The sequence below is a fragment of the Prionailurus viverrinus genome, chromosome B1 (genome assembly GCF_022837055.1).
Source record: "Prionailurus viverrinus isolate Anna chromosome B1, UM_Priviv_1.0, whole genome shotgun sequence".
Classification (NCBI taxonomy): Eukaryota; Metazoa; Chordata; class Mammalia; order Carnivora; family Felidae; genus Prionailurus; species Prionailurus viverrinus.
The window spans coordinates 117764703-117786933 of record NC_062564.1 but is presented as its reverse complement, the minus strand read 5'-3'; the positions used below and the strand labels follow the sequence as shown (position 1 = coordinate 117786933).

The 22231-nt window shown below is 34.6% G+C and overlaps 1 protein-coding gene and 1 non-coding gene across 3 annotated transcripts in view; one reads left to right on the top strand and one right to left on the bottom strand.

The window, feature by feature from the left end:
* Positions 1-22231, bottom strand: part of PPA2 (inorganic pyrophosphatase 2) — a 91487-nt gene that overhangs the window by 19799 nt on the left and 49457 nt on the right. For both annotated transcript variants that reach the window (XM_047856229.1, XM_047856230.1), the window contains 2 exons: positions 8314-8441; positions 5414-5499 (listed from right to left, as the gene is read on the bottom strand). In XM_047856229.1, coding sequence (XP_047712185.1) covers positions 5414-5499; positions 8314-8441 — 214 coding nt within the window. The remainder of the gene's footprint in view (positions 1-5413; positions 5500-8313; positions 8442-22231) is intronic.
* Positions 9434-9537, top strand: LOC125165042 (U6 spliceosomal RNA). The gene has a single exon (XR_007151946.1). It is a non-coding gene; the product is annotated as a U6 spliceosomal RNA (small nuclear RNA).

Sequence of the window (22231 nt, the reverse complement as noted above, 5' to 3'; positions counted from 1 at the left end):
TGTAAGTTTTTAAAATTTTGAATAACTTTCTAAATATCTCTCATACAGTATCTTGACAAGTAACCAACGGAGCTGAGGAAAGCCAAGAGGCTCTGCCATTTTCGCCTTGGGCAAATGATTAGTATGACTGCTCAATAATGAAATGGGAGGTATACAAACAGACTTGAGAGATTCGTACAAGACAACATAAAGATGAGAGACCATAAAGCCTCTTGTTACTATTTCTCCAGCAGGCTCTTATAGTAGCATTTGGTTAGCTAAAAATAGTGCCAACTTCCTCACGGACACTCTCTTAGTTAAAAAAGTATATAATCTGGGTTGTAATAGATTTCCCCCAGGATTTAAAATACTTTGAATGTTTGAAGGCATGTTATCAAGAAACATTTTTATTTTTATTTCCTCTAAATTGGCCCCTCTATAAAAAGAGTTAACACTGATTCATATTTATTGATTGATTCAAAGAATTTTTTTTATACTATGTGTTAGGGACATTTCTAGATGCTGGGGATACAGTATTGAACCAACGAGCTCCCGTGGAGGTTAGAACATTAAGGGTTCTTTTTAGTCTTAAAACTATGAATGTGGCCTGCAAGAGAAGCAGTGTAATCACTTGAAGGATGACTAAGCTAGAGGTATCTATTATAAATGAGATTTAAAATAATGACTGAGAAAAATGTGCTGCTTTCCTTTTTACAGTAAGATACTAAGTATTTTGTTGTAAATTTACACAAATTGTATAGCCTATACGCAATCTTGCTGACCAAAACAAGCAGACATGACATTAGAAGAAAAGATCAGCAATACCAAAAATGCTGTGGATGACAAATCAAACTGCATTTAAAAATAATAAAAAGGTGTACTGATACATAATCGCGCAAAATAACTGATTACATAAAAAGATACAGAAACAGAAAATTACCTGCACATAAAGAGCAGACATATAAAGATGAAATTTACAAGGCCAGAGATATGGAACTTTTTAGTAAAGAGAAAATGATTTTCTTCAAGGCAGACAAAGGCACACACTCATGAGAATCCCCAAAGACAGTGTCCAGGATACAGATCTGTCAAGGCCTTTCATTTTCAAGCAAAGTAGTCAGGAAAAAAAAGAGAAAATTTAATTTAAAGAGATAAGAACGACAATGATTTTGAACCACAACCTCCAGAGTCTATAGAAGAAAACTGACATTGAAGTAAATCTATATACAAAGCTATATATATAGCTACCCATATATAGATCAGGTACACCTTCCTCTAGAAAAGTAAAATGAAACAATTTTAAGACCTAAACAATTTGGAAGAACAAATCTATATAAATATTATATATATATATATGTATATATATATAATATAGATTTATATATTATTTTTATATACTTATATATAATATATATTTATATAAATTATGTGTATATATATATATATATATTCATTCATTCAGTAAGCATGTTTAAACCACCAGTGGCAAGTCCTGACACTAAGTGCCATGATACAACCTCAATTCACAGCATAAAAAGATAATAACACACTCCAGGTTCTACACAGAGGTGTGTACAGCAGTGATGTGAGGGTACAGGTAATCTTGCCCAAAACAAATAACAACTCTTTGTAGAGGTAGCATCTAAACTGCTCCTTGAAGAATGAGCAGGCATTCATGGAGGAAAAACAGGAGACAGGAGGAAACAGAACATGAGGCTGGAAAAGTAGGTCTAGACATATTAATACATAGAAGAGTAGGATTGGATTCTATGATCAAAGGGAGCCACGAGAAGTTTTTAAGCAAACAATGACAATCACATTTGTATTTTTCAAATATAATTCTGACAGTACCACAAAGATTTATTAAACAAGAAAGGAGTTGCAATATAAAACAACTGAGTAAATAAAGGACAAGTAACTGAATCAAGTAAGTAAAACTGAATTAATTATTAAATTAAAAACTAAATTAAAGAAACCCAGATGCTCTAGAAGAGCATCTGAGAATCAGCCAAAATTTGAAAAATTTAGATGGGTCAGAATAGATAATGGTTAATGAAATAAAATAAACTGGCAAAATGAACAGTACATTTCTGATTTCTTAAAAATAAGGCAAATAAGCCACGGCTTAAGAAAGAGCAAGAGGGGCTGAAGAGTAAAACTCAAACGGCAAAAAACTTTATTTCTCCTGCAACACAGTGGAAAGTGACTTTAGGGAAGAACAGAAATAATGAACTTCTCTGTGTTAAAAGAATGTGTAGCTTTCAGAGTAAATATTAAGCAATGGGAAAAAAAAAAACCCAAAATAACAACCAAACCTCTTGTGAAGAAGAGGATTACTCAGAGTATCAATTACAGAATTTAATAAATGCAGGGATCTTGGAAGCAGAAGAGTAGCACTAGATTTGAAAAACAACAAACATCTGTTGGTTTTAAAATATTAGTCAACAATTTGCTCCAAGAGGTATTCACTGAGTGGCTAGCACATGTCAGGCATTAGGAAGAGAAAGATGAATAAGGTATCCTTCTTCGTGTGCTTTTGAGGAAGCTACGTGCTAGAGGAGGAGACAAATTCATAAACCACGCAGTTAAGAACTGGTAAGCGTAATAACAAAAGGACACAGGGAAGCAAGGAATGCACAGTATAATGGCAGCTTGGCTACGAGGGAAAGCTTCCTAGAGAAAGTGAAGTCAAAACTAAATCTTAAAAAGATGAGGAAGTTAGCTAGTTCAAGAAATGAGAAGATAATCATGGCAAAGGTAACAGCATGAGGAATGGCCTAGAGGTCAACCAGAGCATGGTGTCTGTGGAGTGACAAGTGGTTCTAAGTTGTTGGAACATGAAAATAAGAGGCAAGAAGTGATAGAAAATGAGGCCAGACAGAGAGCAGGGACCAAATCCTAGACTAGGCCTTGTTTGCTCTTCTATGAGAAGTTGAGACTTTATGGTTTTTAAGCAGAGAGGCTTATCAGAAGCACCTAGGTAGGAAGCTTTAAAACATTCAGATTCTTAGACACTACTCCTCAGAGACCCTAATTCACTAGGTTTAAAGGAGACGAATGCATCTGAATTTTCCAAGTTTTCCTAGGTAATTATTACGCACGATATAGTGACAGAAATGCTGGGGTAACAAAATGTGGGCCTACACTCAACTGAGTAGGGAAAATATACTGTAAATCAGTATATATGCTAATCAGTAACAGTGTACATTTTAAGGAATTAAGAGGAAGAAGCAACTCATTAAGACAGGACATAAAAGCTACTATGAATACATTTTTACAATCAAGTGGTGATAAAAATAAGAAAAAAATGGCCAAAATAAATTAAAATTTAAAGATTTTAACTTTAAATTACCTACATGAATAAAATTTATACCCAGAAATGTATACCCTGAAAATTTTTAAGCTAAAAAAAGATTTATTTTGTTGTATTCTCTGAAAAGACAGAAGTAGAATATAGCTGGCAAGAACATTAAGTCTGGTATCTGGCTTAAATGGTGGCTCTCCCACTCAGCGTGACCTTAGATCACTTAATCTCTATGTGGTTTCAATCTCGTCATGTATAAAATGGAAACAATGATACACATCTTACAGGATCGTTGTATTAGGTAACACATACTAAACACTTCGAACTTGCAAAATAGTACAAAGTTCAATAAATGTCGACTCCTGTTGTTAAGGTAATCCTTATCATCACCTAGGAGGCTACAGCAAAATGACTCCAGAGAGTAGAAATAAAATTACCCTCAGAGAAAAGGTAATTAGTCTCAGCACAGAAGGAATGACATCAAGCTACAGAAAAACTAACCAGAGGTAATCTCTACCTGTGTAGCTGAGGAACCTGGAAAACACACAGGCCCCTAAAGGACTGCAAAAACTTTTCCAAAAGTACCATGAGGAAGAAGATGAAAGTAAACAGTGAGCAAATACTTCTTCGGACAGTGAGAGACCCTTTTTACAGGAGCTCACCACATGAATGAATGACTTAGAATATCATAAAGAATAGCTCAGTCTACTAATTACTAGGATAGTCAGGACTAGAAGACATTCACTTATACCCAGTTTTGTTAATAAATTGTACTACTTAAATTAGAAATAATCACTTGATTTTAAGACTCTGCTAAAAAAAAAGGAGTGATCTGCCTAAGTGGTTAAGAAGAAAGAAAGGAGAAAATCAAGGAGTTGACAATGTTACTCGAGCTTACAAAGAAACACAACCTGAAGGTTAATGCCTAAGCATTCGTGTCATAGGCAAGATGAGTCTCTTGATGACATAGATAAAATATATCTTGAGACTAATTCTTTACTCCATGTGATTACTGTATTCTAATGATTTCTTTAATGTCTCTCTTGATTCCCAGACTTCATGCTCCAAAAGGGCAGAGACTCTATTTATTGTAGTCACAGTAATAGTCCTGGAACCAGCACACTCCCTGGTCGCAGATCTTCAAATCAGTGTTTGTTGAGTGAATGGCTTCCCAATTTCTCCTGATTCGGAGAAGGGGACAGTGGAGTTGGGTACTCTACAGGATTATACGTGTGTTTGCTTTCTGTAGTTAGGCTTGCCAAAAGTCAGTTGTTTTTGTCTCTAAACCTGTTTATAAGAGCTGTCTTTATTACTACTTCATAATTTAAGCAGTAATTATGCTTATTGAAAAAGAGGATGTGGAAAGAGAACTGATTCTATGAATACTATGCAGGCCCTAAAAACTAGTAAGGCTAAAAAGCCTCAATAAAGGTGACTCACTATAATAACTTGGTGTCAAAGTAGATGTGGGTAAGAAAACTGTAAAAAGGTTAGAAAAAAGACCCTTAAAAACCTATGAAGGTTTTTAACTGTAAGGAGTTTAAGAATTAGAGGATCTTATCTTGGTTTTCTATTCTATATTACACTAGATTATATATATAATCTATATGGAACTTATATAGAAAAGGTCTTAGCCCTATATCCAAAGATGAGTGAGTACACATTTAAATGTTTTAAAATAAAATGTTTGAGTTACATCTGTTACTGTTGTTTGATTCCCTGTAATCAATCAGCTAGTGACCCAGATCATGATGGATAAAAAGGCTTTGTACTATTTCATCAAGAAATGATGTGGTGTTTACACATAAACAACCATGTCTGCATATTGAAAAATCGCTATTTATTCCCTCTTTGCACATATCACAACGTATTATAATTAAATGCCTGTTTACTCAACAATATCCCCCACTAAACTATAAATCTTTTGGGAAAAGGGACCATGTCAGTTCCCAGTTTCATGCTGTCCACCCAGCACTTGGTAATGCTTTCATATTGGTGTTTCATGAGTATTCTTTAAATGAAAAAGAATTGTAATTCTCTTTTTAAAAAAATCAAATTGAATAGTATTATATGGCTGTTTAGTACCAATTAATAATAAAATAACATTACATAGAAGAGACAAATCCTTACCAATTTATAGCCCCTCCATCACACTTCTTCATAAGCAATGCTTTCCAACATTCATGAGTAGATTTAATAACTTCAAGAGCAAAGGCCTAATTCCAAACCAAAAACAGATATAAAGATCACATCACCATACTAACATGGAACTATTATCACTATGACAGCTAATTTCTAAGAACATGAGCTCTGGAGTCAAGCAAACCTGAATATAAATACTGGCATCCTTATTCACCAGCTGTGTGACTTTTGAGCAAGTTACATAATCTCACTAAGTCTTAACTTCATTTATAAATGGAAGGTAATAGAGATATTGTAATTTAGGGTTGGCAAACTAGGGCCTATGGGCCAAATTTAGCTCACCAAAACACCATTTTTATAAATGAAGGATTTTTTTGTTTTTTGTTTTTAATGTTTACTTCTGAGACAGAGAAGGAGGGAGGGAAGGAGGGAGGGAGAAAGAGAGAGAGAGAGAGAGAGCATGCACGAGTGAGCGAGTGTGGGGAGGGGCAGAAAGAGAGGAAGACACAGAATCCAAAGCAGGCTCCAGGTTCTGAGCTGTCTACACAGAGCCTGACATGGGACTTGAACTCATGAACAGCAAGATCATGACCCGAGCTGAAGTCGGAAGTTTAACCAACTGAGCCACCCAGGTGCCCTGTAAATGAAGTTTTATTGAACACAATCATTCATCTGTGCGTGGTTTAAGACTGCCTTAGCACCACAATGGCAGAGGTTAAGAACTTGTGACAAAGACCATATGGCCTACAAAGTCAAGATGCCACACCTAATCCAAAAGGCCTAGCTGTTGAAAGGATAAATAAGTTGTATGCAAAGTGCTTAGTCTAGTCCCTTGCTTATAAGGTAACCATACACCTATTAACTTCATCATCATCAAAACTATAGTCTAACTGCATAAACATGTTCTAAAGAACATCCACTGTCTAGAGGTGGTAAACCTCCTTAACATTTTCAATTATTTTTTTCTTAGTATAAACTTATATGGTGTCTGAAAATGCAAAACCAATGAAACACACACACCTCTTGCTAGGTATCTATCTAGCAAGACCATCTAAAGGAACACTTGTTCTGTTATTCCAAAGCAGCAAATTCTTTTGATTTTTTTCTCCTTGCTATTTTTTCTTAAGGAGAGTCCTTAGATATTAACTAATTTTACTAGCTCTTTTCTCCTTCAATTACAACTAAACATATTACAGTAAGAAATGAAGAAATTAAAGAATCTTTGGAACCAAGATGTAATAATAATGAGAAATCTTCTGAAAAAGAAAAAAAAAGTTTCCTCAGGTCTATTGTCATGTGACATGAAGGAGAATGGCTAAATGAGGTGATATGGGGAGTCCCCCTTAACATATGGTACAAAAAAGCCAATTTGTTGTCAGGATAACACAAGGAAAGATTTTTAACCAAATCATTTGGGTAATTATGATTATTTAGAATCACTTTTCCAGCACTTGCTTAAAGGAGTCAGCAGGAAAAATCTAGATAGCACAGGAGTCACCTTTTCAAACATGTTAAGGAGATACAACTTAATTTTCCTGAGTTAGGCACTACATTTTAAACAGAAGTGGTAAAAAGCAATGCCTAAAAATGATTATTTTCTGAAACCAGGTTTATAAATAATCTAGTCTTCATTCAGAAAAGAATTAACATTTATCAAAATCAAGCAAAAAATCAAAAACAAACAAAAAAAAAAAACACCCAAACCATACTCTGAGGCAATAAGGAGCCATAAAAAGTTCAAACATAAATTATAACATATTTTTAGAGGAAAAAGACAAAAATTAATTTATCTTATAAATCTTAAATATTTATTTTTAAGAGTATTTAATTGAAAATAATAGTTTTATATCTACATTTAATAAGTCTCAGACAAAGCCGTCAAGATGTTAAGGGTTCTTTCGATGTGCCCTTTTAAAAAATACTAGGTTAAGCAATAAATTCTTACATAACAAGATATTTATTATAATCTGTAAGTTTCCATTAACATGGCTTATCTTACTTACAAAACATGTTTTACTTATTAGTATCCACTTAACTGTTGGTGTGTACTGTGTGTAATTTATATGGTGGTAAAAACTTTATTTTTTAAAATTTTTTTTTAATGTTCTTTATTTATTTTTGAGACAGAGAGAGACAGAGCATGAGCAGCGGAGGGGCAGAGAGAGGGGGAGTCACAGAATCTGAAGCAGGCTCCAGGCTCTGAGCTGTCAGCACAAAGCCTGACATGGGGCTCAAACTCACGGAGTGTGAGATCATGACTGGAGCTGAAGTTGGACGCTCAACCGACTGAGCCACCCAGGCGCCCCAGTGGTGGTAAAAACTTAAAAAAATATATATTCCATGCCTTAGACTTAACATCCTTAGCCTATTTTCTCCATTTGTATCACATGAGAGACACTTCATGGTAACTTTGTGGTATTCCAACAGAAAAATTCTATTACAGTAGGATAATTTAAGTGCTTTCTTAACTGTTAAACAGCTTAAGTCAGTCATGGTAGAATGAACACTTAGAAGAGAAGCCTCTTGGGATTTACATTCATGGTAAGTTAACTTTCTCCTCTCCACAATAGTAAATGGAAGGTGGTTTGTCATACGTAATATGCAGACTGAGACTGATCATGGAAACCCTTCATTTTCTGAGATGAAGGAGATATCAACAGATAAAGAGATGAATCCAGATATTTATCAAGACTTACTGCTTCACTTAGAGACCTCCTGAAAAAAATCCTTTAAAATAAATTTGACAAAATAATGTCCTTAAGTATTCGAGTCAGTATAAAGCATTATCATGTTATATACAAATACTCACATAAGAAACCCCCAAAGGTGAAAGAAGTATTGTACAAGTATCACAAGGCATATTTTAAAATAAAGATTATCATCTTCACCTTGTTTTTGAATTCTCCATTAAAAGCAAACTGGTTTTCTGGTTTTCCTTCTGGCACCTTATAAAATCTGAGCCAATTAAGCGTAGCTTCCAAGTAACCTGGTTTGTACTTCTTAACATCATCAATATCTGCAAGTGAAGAAACAAAATACTTTGTTAAAAACTGAAATTCATTCCTATTAGTGGTAGAGCACTGGACTGAGGGAGTCCACCTTTGTTGCTAGCTAGCAGCATAATCATCATGTATCAAACCGCCTCTGGACTTGAGGGTTTCTTTCATATGTAAAACACTACTCCTTCATTCTACAAACATTTCTTAAGCACCTCCAGATGCTATGTTAGGTACAGGGTATAAGCAGATGAAGACAACAAAGTTATTTTCCTCAAGGAGCTCAGAGATTCCAATTAAAGGAAACAGACAACAAATAGCAATGAAGTGAGATTAAATGAGATATACTTAAGGACTGACGTCATTCTGTGAGCAATGGAGAGTTTAGAGTAAGGTAAGTTACATCAGGATCTGTGTTTTAGAAATATTAAGCTAAAGGAATACGGAAGATAAAGAGAGAGCAGTCCCCAGAAGAAAGCATACTAAAGTCACATGAAAAGGGTTTCACACACACACTCACACACACACACACACACACACACACACACACACACACACACACCCAAATACTGAGTTTTGTTTTGTTTTTTTTGAGAGAGCGCGAGCAGAGGAGAAGGGCAGAGGGAGGAGAGAATCTTAAATAGGTTCCACACTTAGAGTGGAGCCCAACGTGGGGCTCATTCTCACAAAAGTGAGATCATAACCTGAGCCAAAATAAAGAGGCAGACCCTTAACCAACTGAGCCCCAGATGCTCCAGTAAGTTTCCCATTATGTGTCAGGCATTGTTCTAAGCAGTGAAATATAACAGTAAACAGAAATAAGCCCCTTCTCTCAGTTTATACAATAGGAAGAAACAGACAACAAATAAAGAATATACAAAGGTAAGTGATGAAAAGTCTGATGAAAAAGTAGAATATGAAAGAGAATGCAAACAGGGCAATTTTAAACAAAGTGATATCTAGATGGTTCAGTTTTTACATTCATTTTCTATAATGATTTTCAGAATTTATTTTTAGTTCTACTGAAAACAGCTTAAAAATTGGAATGATAAGAAAAGATTAACATGGGCCCTGCACAAGGATGTGACACAAATTCGTGAAGCATTCTATATTTAAAAAACAAACAAACAAACAAACTTAACCATCACATTCTGAGCATATTTAGTATATTCATTTAAATATAACTGGAAACAGTACCATATTAATAACAGACTCCTCCCCAAAACAGGTCTTCAAGAAATGTATCCGTTCCAATAAATACCAATTCAAAAAATATGGGAAATAACTAAATGAAAGAAGTCTTTACTCACCACCAGACTGTGACTTACGGGAAACAATATAAAATGACATGGTAGCACTCGAGAAATTAGAAAGGTATAACTAAAAGTAGAAGATGACACCATGCATTCGGATAATTTAAAGATCACTTGGTTTCAGACTAGCTCATCCAACCTTGTGGGAATCCCCAAGCACTAGGCATGATAGGGAAAAGTAAGCATTTTGCAGGCATGAGGTAGACAGGACGCCTGCCTTTTGCCTGTTCTGAAAAGGTTTGGTAAGAGTTACATATGCCTCCAGAAGCCAGATGTTTTGCTTAAGTGACGTAAGTGTGGTAAGGCATGTAAAAATGGCAGAAACCATGGCAAACAAAAGACTGCGTATATTGCCTAAGGCATTCAAATTTAAAATTTTATAATACGTCAATGGGCCACACATCTATCTAGGGTAATTCTGGGACAAACAGCAGAAATATTGTAACTAAGGGAACAAATAATCACTTGAAACTGAACACAGGGCACACCTGCTCTATTAATCACAGTAAATACATATTTATTAAGTGGTGTAAGATGTTTAGGATAACGAAGTCTAAAGATTAAGATATTTTTAGTAGTATACATTGTATCCTGAGTCATACAGTTCTCTGTCATGCCCAAAATAGAACACTTGATACTTATTTCACCTAATGCACATTGATTCCTCTTTAAATTCTGACTTTCTACTTATCTAATTAAAAGTGCTTCTTTCTAAAGTGAGCTTTCTATTAACCATTTTCCTACATTCTATATTTTTGCAAAATCTCTCCTAAATTAACTACTACTACTGAGTTCTTCCAATGCATTGTCTTCTTAAAGGGAAAGGAAATCTTCTAGTTCACTGAAGGTGAACAACCAGAAATGTAATTTAATCAACGTAATGTCCAAAATAAATCATTTTCTATTACTTAAATTTGATTTATGACTTTATCATTGTACCTTACCAAATCTACCGTTCTCTGTCCCAATGCATAGACTTTTTTGTGTGTTTTTTTTTTAAGGTAAATGTTTTTAACTCAGTGACTTTAAAGGAAAAGCTTAAGGAGAAGCCAGTATCTATCTTGGCTTAGGTGGCTTTCTCTTCAGATATTATGAAGCGAACTTGGTAAAGACACCAATAACAAAAACCCCAATAATTTAATAATGCCCAATAAAACTCTGCAGACATAAGCGAAATGTTTCTATTCTCAATTAGAACCTGGAATAAAAGCTGTATTCTCTCTCTCTCTTTCTCTCTCTCTCTCTCTCTCTCTCACATACACACACACACACACACACACACACACACAAATCAAAATAAGCAACATTCAGAAAATCTATCAACAGCAAATACCTCAAGCCAAAAATCTTATATCAATACCAATAGTCAATTCAATTACTCTTCTGAAAATATGAAAAATTACACCTATAATCTAGAAACTGATTTACAGTCTATAAAAAACTCAGTTGTTCTTTATAAAACTAAGAAGAGTAAGTATATTCATATTAAACATAAAGAAACTACAACTAAGAAAATGTACAAGATTTGCCAAAATTTATCCAACACATTCATGGTAGAATTAGTATTATAAATATAAGTCTTCCATGAATTCTTTTCTTCTATACTGTACAGCTATATTGTCACTGGTTTTATTTATATTAAAAGAAAAGGAAGCAAACCCTGAGAAACTTAACAACAGAAAACAAACAGGGTTGTTGGAGGGGAGATGAGTGGGAGATGGGCTAAATGGGTGATGGATATTTTTTTTTTAATTTTTTAACATTTATTCATTTTTGAGAGACAAAGTGCAAACAGAAGAGGGTCGGAGAGAGAGGGAGACACAGAATCTGAAGCAGGCTCCAGGCTGTCAGCACAGAGCCCGATGCGGGGCTCGAACGCACAAACCACGAGATCATGACCTGAGCGGTAGTCGGAAGCCTAACCGACTGAGCCACCCAGGCACCCCTGGGTGATGGATATTAAGGGGGACACTTGTGATGAGTACTTCGTGTTCTATGTAAGTGATGAATCACTAAATTCAATTCCTGAAACCAATTTTACCATATATGTTAACTAGAATCTAAATAAAAATTTGAAATGTATTAAATAAGTAAATGAATGAATGAATGAATGAAAGTGTAGATGTATTTTTTAGTTTTCTTTTTTTTAAATTTTTTTAATGTTTATTTATTTTTGAGAGAGAGACGGCGGGGAGGGGGAGGGAAGGACAGAGAGAGATGGAGACACAGAATTGGAAGCGAGCTCCAGGCTCTGAGCTGTTGCACAGAGCCCTATGCAGGTCTCCAACCCACAAACCGTGAGATCATGACCTGAGCCAAAGTCGGAGGCTCAACTGACTGAGCCACCCAGGTGCCCCTTTAGTTTTCCTTTATTGTGGTAAAATATACATAAGGTAAAACTTGCTGTTTAATGTACAATTCAGTGGCATTAAGTACATCCACAATATTGTATAACCATTACTATTCTCCATTTCCAGATTCCATTTTCATTAGATATATTTTTTTAGAATATATATTAAGAAAAGGAATTCTCTAGTAATGATTTATACCCATTCTTGGAATTAACTTCTTATGGAAGTTTCTACTATAATTATACAATGCATTTTCTCTTAATATTTATTTATTTGAGCGAGAGAGCACATGCACGCAGGTGCACGTGAGTGGGGGAGGGGCAGAGAGCGAGAATCCCTGATAGCGAGAAGCCCTACACCAGGCCTGAAGTCAGGAACCTGAGTTCATGACGTAAGTCAAAACCAAGAAGAGTCAAACACTTAACCAACAGAGCCACCCAGGTGCCCCACAGTGTATTTTCAAGATGAACTAACCCAACAATAAAATCAGAATAATCTAAAAGAGTTCTATTATATAGTCAATCCATTTATTTCAGTTTGTTTTTAACTACAAATCAAGCTCTTTCAAAAAACTGAGATCTACCGTATCAACTCCCTGAATGATTAACAAAGACTTCCCACTTCCGTAAAATATTTTAACTGCTGTCCACAGTGGTCTGTATGTTGAGTCTGGCAGAAAACTCTGGAAAGAAGTCCACACTTTGCTTCTACCAGTTAAGTTTTAGCTTTATCATGCATCAGGTATGTTTATTCCCAAAGCACTTATGCCAACCGTATCAGTGGTTGTAATTATGAGATTTATAAAATATTATATAAGGAAATGATTTTACCAGTATAAAAAATTATTTCTATAAAATTGACTTCAATGTTTTGAAAGAATTCAATAAAACAGTTTGCTAAAAATATCTGCGGTCAAATTAGGCCTGAGTAAAAAAATAGTTAAAGATGAGGAAAAAAAACATACAAATCTACAATTATGCATGTAGATTGCTCTGAATAGTGAGGAAAGAGGATTTTAGATATGAAAGGTCAGGGACAGCCTCTGATAAAACTTTAGTAAATTGTTATTTTTTTAATGTTTGTTTACTTATTTTGAGAGAGAGAGAGAGAGAACACAAGCAGGGACAGAGGTAGAGAGAAAGGGAGAGAAAATCCCAACCAGGCTCCATGCTCATTGTGGAGCCCAATGCAGGGCTCGATCTCACAACTGTGAGATCATGACCTGAGTGCAAATCAAGAGAAGGATGCTTAACCGACTGAGCCACCCAGGCACCCCAAGTTTTAGTAAATTCTGGGATGAAGTGTGGGAGCAACTCATTCAAATATCTAGAAGAGGAGAAGTCCTGGGAAGAAGATAGGAAATGCCAATATTCTGAGGTATGATTGTGCTTAAAATGGTTAAGGAAGACAGTAAGAAAGCCCTGTGTTTAGAGCAGAGTGAAGAAAGAATGTTAGGAGATGAGATTAGAGAAGCAAGCAGCCACAGGCCAGTCACAAGGGATTCTAAGGGCCATCCTTTTACTTTGAGATAAGAAGCCATTAGAGGGTTCTGGGCCAAACAGTACAGATTAGGAAGATTGCTCCTTCTGCTGTGTAGGGAAAAGATCATAAAGGAAGAAGTGGAGTCAGGAAATCCAGTCTCTGTAGATGAAATACAATGAGGGCCGAGATAAATGGTAGCTGTATGGAGGTAGTGACAAATGGTCAATTTTGGATATTTTTAGAAAGCAGAACTAAAAGGAATTACCAAAGAAAAAAAGTTAAAAACAAAACCCAGTAAAGATCAGACCTATATAAAATTTAAAGTATCAAAGAATGAAAAAGGAATAGCTGGCAACATTAAGTAACAATTTAAATTATAGTACAATCAATTAAGCAGTCACCTAAATATTTATCACTGTAGTTTTTTTTAAGTTTCATAAAAAGGTGTCAAATGGCCGACAAACAGTGTACAGCCATTATTTACTTTATAACAAAGTGGTTTCCAAACTTGAAAATTTAATTAGAAGAGATTAAATGGAGTTTACTTAAGAGACTTTTTATGTTAAAACTGGAGATTTAAAATTTATAAACAATCATAGTTCTATATAAATTCACTAGAAAATTTATAATTTATTTATTAAATATTAGCTTTAAGGAAAAACAGAGAATAGTGATAAAATATAATGACAAATTTTAAAGTTCAATTTGGCTTCTCCAAATCTAGTACTCTCCAGTTTAATTTAGTTTTCCTTGACTAATTTTGATTTAGGAATTTACAAAAGCAAAGAAATTAATCTAAAAATATCTTAGTCAAAGCCTATCATTCCATCTCTGTAAACATTAGAGGATCATAATAACACTTTACATTTTTTAAAAGCAATCTTTGTGACTTCGCTTTTCCTTCATCGGAGACAGTGGTATACCTTCCATGTAATTAGGTTTCTTCTCCATATAAACCAATTCATTTGTTTTTAAAACCTAAAAGAATGTCACAAATTGTGATCTATTAAGCAAAAAAGAAAAAGAAAGTGGTTTGTGAATTAAAGTTTCTCCTGTTCTTTTTTAATTAAAGATACACTCTTACAGCAGGGGGAGATTCTAGTCACTTCTATTTTACCCAGACTTCAGAAATAAATGATATAAAAGAGGCGAAAACTCAAACTGGTAAGGTTCATTTTATACATACCGCCCATCAAGAATGAAAAAGAAATACCTAAGGTATGAGATCTTTTTAATCTAGAGATACATTAAAGCACTAATGGGCCTAAAACATGATTGTGAATTAAAAACAAACAAAACATCAAGAAATTTTAAGCATGAGAAAATTATGACAACACACTTGGTAAGCAAATACAATAAATCTACAGATTAACAATAAAACATTTTAAATAACTCTCTTGCCTTCCAAGAAACAACCATACCCAGTCCCTTCAACTTTTTGTATAATTAAAAATAGAATATTGAAAAAAAAAAAAGAAAAATATACTCTTTTGTTATTTATTTAACAAAAAACTTTTTGGTCCAAAAGAAAATAAAAACTCTAAGAATATTCAGAGAACAATGAAAATAAGAACACTCAAAATTTATAAGAAGAAATTAGGTAAATTAGGAAAAACATCCCATTTGGAATCAGCACTAAGTTCAAATTCCAGTTTTGGAATTCATATACTGCCTCACCTTGGGAAAGGACATTATTTTGTATATTTTCTTCCATAAAATGTAGAAAATCTAAGCTGTTGTAAGGATTAAATAAAGCAATATATTAAAAATCATTTAATAAAAATAAGGGATCATTCTTAAGAAATATTGTCATCCCTCCAATCCCTTAAAACCTTTTCCATGGAATGTAGACAAAGTTATATTCACAGGCAAACCTAGGGCCTTACATGCTTTCATCTCTCAAAAATAAATAAATAAACATGAATTAATAATTTAGAAAATTACTGAACATTCTTACATTAATACTGACAGTTATTTTATGTTTAATGTGTATGACTCTACTGAGAAATCAATGCAGCCAGGCACAGATATACACAATATAAATATGCACTAAAAATAACATGAAAGGGATGTGGATATACATGCACACACATACACATGCATACTTAATCCTAACAGTTTTCTATAAACACATCTATTCTTACGGTAAAGATGGGGCCTCAAATGCATTTGTAATTAATTTCTTATGACAAATGCATTTACCTTTCTTTCTAGTTCTCATAAAGTGTTTTCATTTCTATTGTGTTTAAATTAAACTTAACCACTTTTTAAAAACATTTCGAACAGAAAGGAAGCAAATACATAAATAAAATTCCTTTATTTCTGAAATGAGACTCACTCAATTCAAGTATATTAACCAAATTATCAATAATTAAAAACAATACCCAACTTTATGAAGCATTTCTCTTCACAGAAAACAGAAACCTCTGTCAAAGATAAGCACTGATTTCGTGTTTCCACATACAGGTTAACCAACACCAAGATAAAGAACATAAAAAGAGAAAACCAAAAATACTCAAAAACAAGATAAGCACCCTGTAGACTCAATATGGGACAAAAATGCCTGTTAGGCAAAAGCAAGATGGCCATATGATTTATTGCACATACTAGAATATTTCTGAGACTCCTAATCAAGAGGAAAAACAGCCAACAGAAATCAATCCTGAGACAACCCATGCAAATGAGGATTTTAAAGCAGTTGTTACAAATATGTTCAAGGACTTTTAAAAAATATGGTTATGATTCATTAACATGTGGAAATCTCAGTTAAGGAAGAAAAAAAAAGCCTACAAAAACTATCAGAAAGAAAGAACCAAATGAGGAAGTAAATGAAAAGTCAGATGGGTTTAAGAGCAGCATTTGGATATGGCAAAAAAAAAAAAAAAAAAAAAATCACAGAAGTAGAAAATAAAACAACAGAAATTATCCTGTCTGAAGAACAGTAAGGAATAAAGACTGAAAAGACATAAAGAGAGCTTCAGTGAACTGTGGGACAATAAAAAGTGGTTAAAAATATGTATTAGGAGTCTCAGAATGAAGGTGAGAGAGAATGGGATGAAAAAAATAATGGCAAATAATTACGCAAATGTGTAAAAACATGAACGTACAGGTCTACAAAGTTCAGTATATTCTAAGCAGGATAAATATAAAAGAAAGGATACTACTTAGTATATCAGAGAAAAATTGCTGAAAATCAAAAATGAGAAAATCTTTAAGAGTCTCAGAAAAACAACATATACTCTGGGTAACAACACATTAACTGCTGACTTCTCTTCAGAAACAGTGGAGACCAAAAGAAAATGGAACATCTTTGTAAAGATCCCTTCAACTCAAAATTCTATATCCAGTGAAACTACACTTCCAAAAAACAGGTCAGAAAAGACAATATCGGATCAATGAAATGGAGAGAATTCATCACCAGCAGAACTACACTACAAAAAATGCTGAAGTCGGGGAGCCTGGGTGGCTTAGCTGGTTGAGAGCCCAACTCTTGATTTTGGCACAGGTCATGATCCCAGGGTTGTGGGACTGAGCCCTGCGTTGGGGGTCAGCACAGAGCCTCCTTAAAATTCTCTCCCTCTGTCTCTCTCTCTAAAAATTTTTAAAAAATAATAAGCTATAAAAAAATGCTAAAGCATTCAAGTTGAAGGTAAAGGACACCAAATGGCAACTACAGATCTTCTGTTTCTGTTTTCTGTAATAAAATCTATGGGTATGGACAAGGCAAATATGTGGGTAAATGTAAATGAATACGTGTGTGTGCGCGCACGCCTCTCCTGATTTCTTTAAAAAAATTTTTTTTAAATGTTTTTATTTATTTTTGACAGAGAGAGAGAGAGAGAGAGAGAGAGAGAGAGAAAGAGAGCATGAGCGGGGGAGGAGCAGAGAGAGAGGGAAACACAGAATCCCAAGCAGGCTCCAGGCTCTGAGCTGTGAGCACAGAGCCCCACGCGGGACTCGAACTCATGGACTGTGAGATCATGACCTGAGCTGAAGTCGGATGCTTAACCAACTGAGCCACCCAGGTGCCCCACTTCTAGTAATTTCTTTAGAAGACATTTTATTATTTAAGACAATATGAAACAAAAGCACAAAGAATGGATGGAGGTTCTGGGAGCAACTGGCTCTCTCCTACAACTGCCGGTGGAAGCACAAAGTGACACAGCCACTTTGGTAAACAGTGTCACAGGTTCTCATGATATTAAGCATACAATTATCATCTGACCCAGTAACCCTATTCCTAGATATATTCCTAAGAGAAATGAAAACCTATGTTCACACAAGAACTTGTATATAACTGTTCACAGCAACTTTATTTGTATCAGCCCGACTGGAAGGAAACCCAAATTTTCATTCAGTACATCAATAAACTGTGGTGTTATCTATACAACTGAACACTATTCAGCAATCAAATGAAACAAAGCATACTGATTACACACAATATGCAGGAATCTCCAAAGCATTATGCAAAGAATAGATATGTACACATAACAGAAATGTACACACGACTCTAAAGAAACAGAATAGCAGTTGTTGAAAAACTCCAGAATTTTAAGTATAAATATTTTCTCCCTCTAAAATAAGCTATTGTAATGGAAAAATTAGTATTAAAAACTTAGACACGAACCTAACATAGAATATAACAAGATCTTCTTAGTAATCTGTAGAAAAAAATTAAAATGCTGTTGTTATCTGGATTATTTCCACCAAACTACAACACAAAGGGAGGGAAGCATATCATCAGCGTGGATTTTTTGTTTTTATTTTTAGATAAAAACCAGTAACATAAATGTAATGCCGTATCTCTTTGTTCATATTATTTAAAGGGAAGAAGATACTAGAAAATGGCCACACGCGTGAAATTTTGTCCAAAGGCGGCAAAAAGAAAAAGGAAAAGGTAAAAAAAAAAGAGTTTCCAATTCTATGGGATTTAACCAAAGGAAATAATGCACAAAGCTCTCACTCCAGCACTACAGCTGCTGCTCTCACAGAGCTAAATATGTGCACAACAGGCCTCAAACAAAATCTGTGGGAAGCAAGAACATAACGTTTTTAACGATACCTTACAAGCATTCACAAGAAACAACAGCTCCATTCCACAACACTCATTATATTTTCTGCATCACAAATAGAGGCTCTAGCTCAGAATTAATAGTTTGAATACTTTCGGTTTACTCAGATCTCTAAAAGATTTTGTTTTCCACACTGGTCTGCACATCCATGCTTCATAGTACAGTCTGATGAACTTAGTAACCCTCATTTTATTGACCTTTCCTTCTCCATTACCCTTTTCTACTAATTCTACTCTTATCAACACCTGTACTAAAAATATACATTAATATCATGAAAAATAATGGAAATTAACACACAACAAAATAAGAAATACCAAACAAGGTAATTCTACACAGAGGCCTATTTGTATTGTATCAGAAAAACCTCCTGGAAAAGACCTTGTTGATTTTCTTCCCCCAAAAGACAAATATTCATTGCCATTTCACAAGAAACTTTATGATCAGTAAAGTGAAAATCATTCGGGTGCCTTAAACACAGCAGAAATTCAAATAATTTTTCTAACCTGATTTTAACTGGAAGCATTTAACAGAATGGCTAAAAACTCAGGTTTGGGGTCAGACAGAAAGACCTCCAATGAAGTTCCAGCTCCATCATCTAAGAGCTACCCTAGAAAACTTAAAAATGTGCCATGTCTCCAAGAAATCTACTTCGTAATCCTTTAATTTAAACTGTGTTTCCTTCAGCACTATCTTTGAAGACAATTTATTTAGGTCTTTCCACTTTAAAGGAAAGCTGAAAATAATGAACTAAAAATATTTCCGGGGCACCTGGGTGGCTCCGTCGGTTAAGAGTCTGACTAGGTTTCTGCTCAGGACGTGATCACACAACATGATCTCAGATTTGTAAGGTTAAACCCCGCATCAGGCTCTGCACTGACAGTGTGGAGCCTGCTTGGAATTCTCTCTCCCTCTCTCTCTTTGCTCCTTCCTCTCATTCTCTCTCAAAATAAATAAACATTTAAAGCAAAAATAAAAATATTTCCTAGAACAAATATTTTTTGTTCCTAGAACAAAATTTACGAGATGGGAAAAATGCTAGGGATCATTTACCGATTAGAGGATAAATTCTGCACCTTTAGAGTTGGGGACAGTAAAGCTTCCAGAGCTTATAAGACTTTCCCAAGGTCAGCAAACTAACAAACACAAGAGAGGATTTTAGAATTTAGACCTCCCCTCCCCTCCACCATACCACAAGAGTATGACTGAAACCTAAAAGACACTGGAAGAGGTCAAGGTTTAAAAAAGAAGCAAAATATTCCCAGTGATGTAATTCTATTCTTAATTGTAGTACATTTTACTCAATTTGTCCCTGTTCCTCAAACTACCTCTTCCCACACCCCATCCCTACACACCCGTGCCTATTGAAGTACCTATTAGTGAAATCAAAGGAATGAAGATCAAAAAAACCATCCTTTTACTGGGACCTCTAATCATAATTAACTCACTGATGCCTACATTATTTAAGAGCAAAGGGTCAGCACTCCCAGAAAGTAACACTGTCCAAGGCCACAGATACATTCAACTACCCCAGTATTTTTCAGAGGAGTGGTGGGATGCAGTGAACGGCACAGGCTCTGGAGACCAACTGGATTCCAGTGGCTCCATGTATGACTTTAGACAAGTTACTAACCAAGAATCCACCCCCCCCCCCCCAGTGCCTCAGTTCCTTAATCTGAAAAAGAGGTAGGGGAGACACTATCACATTTTGCCTGAGCTTATGTAAATAAGCTAAACAGATATTCCAGAAGAAACACTCAGCATAATTACTAAACATGCAGTAGTTGTTACAGAAATGTGAGAGCATTTAGGATGACAGTGGTGATATACCAGCCCCCTTCCGGGCCAACGAGTCCATGCACAGAAAAGCAAACTGAACTCTATTCTTGCTGGTTCTAAAGGATAACACAAATATTTTCCTTTAAGATTTCTATGCTATTCTCTATTTTTTTCTCCCTAAATAACAGTATTAAATTGTGTTTTAAAAAGTAAGGAAATCAAACACCATGTAAATTTCCTTATTCTTCAGATCATAATTGCATGGACACTAGGTGTTCATTCAGCTAATGAAAATTTGAGTCAAAGAGCGTTGGTTTTCACAGGTTTATAACTGCCTTGAAAGACACTGAAGAACTATACAGTTTTACATGACTTTTAAATTTCTCTAAAAGTAAGCTGAAATTCTACATATATGAAATACAGATAAATTCTGATACTTCTAAGATCAGTACAGTGCTGGCCTTTGAAAAAGTCCCCAAAAGTCCTCATTTTCAATAATTCCCTTTTTACTCATGTAATTTATTCATCCCAGAATGTATCTAAACCAATATAATTGTTCTGATTTCAATTTTTGTTTTCTAATTTTTTGTTTTTAAAAACTGCAAAATCACTGCACAAGCAATAGAACAGACAATTGTTTTCATTTATTTAAAGATCAAACAAAAAAATCTTTAACAGTCTGCAAGTTGAAGTAGCTTGTAGGCCTAAATTACCTCCTATGAGGTTACTTCACCTGACATAAGGTCCTCAGGCATCACTGGCATTCTGAAGAGGTTCAAACATCTGTCTGGTGAGTATGTGAAGCTCTACATTATAGAAGGTGGTTAATTTAACCCAAGGAGAAATTACACATGCCCTCGCATTTCAATTTTCTTAAAAAGCTCTGAACTTGGTTATTTCATAACCAAGCACTATTATCCCTAATGGCCAAGGCATTCTCTAGTAACAATTTAGGAGCCCTGGGAGTCTTATTAACTCTTTCAGGCCATTAAGGTACCATTAAGAGCATTAGAGCCTGGAACCTAATTACAGGGTATTAAAAGGTCTTAGTGCTCTCCAGGTGTTAATGAGCCAGCCAAAGTGACTGATTTTCTACCAGGGAACACAAGAAATTTGTTTTTAAATGTTATTTAGACTTTTCTTTTTGGAGTTTCACCATGGCTATTTCTGCTTCAGAAGAAAAACCTGGAAGATTTAAATAATAAGATTAAAATTACAGAAATACAGCCAGCAATCACAGTTTCTAACTGAAATACGTTCTCTGATGCAATGGCTAGTTTTAGTTCAGTCATGTCAAAGTTAAAAACTACAAATATTAGAACAGGTCATTACAGCCTACCACAGTCTGCACATATGTTCATCTGGATCAAAGAAGTGATTTCATAATACAACAACCCTAAAACTTCCTTGTAGAATTGTAATAATTCTCCAAAAAATTTTAAAAATATGTATGGAAATAAAGAAGGACATACTGTCAGTAAATTAAAACAGACTTCTTTTTTTCAAAAAAGAAAACATGGGTACTTATCATGTCAAAAAACAGCTTCTTTTTTTCTTAAGATAGTGGAAATTAATGAGGGATTTATTTTTTAAATGTCTAAACAACAATGAAAATGAACAAAAATTTCTTTATAAATTTCTGTATTACACACATGCTCAGAAAACTACCGAATTAAAAAAAAATTATAGATAGCTATCCCTTCCCCTACATGATTTTAACCTTTCTTCCTATTGATCTAATAAAAATTCCAAGAAGTAAAGACAACAAATATTTACACTGTTATAAAATCACTCCTTTGTGATAAAAATCCCAAAT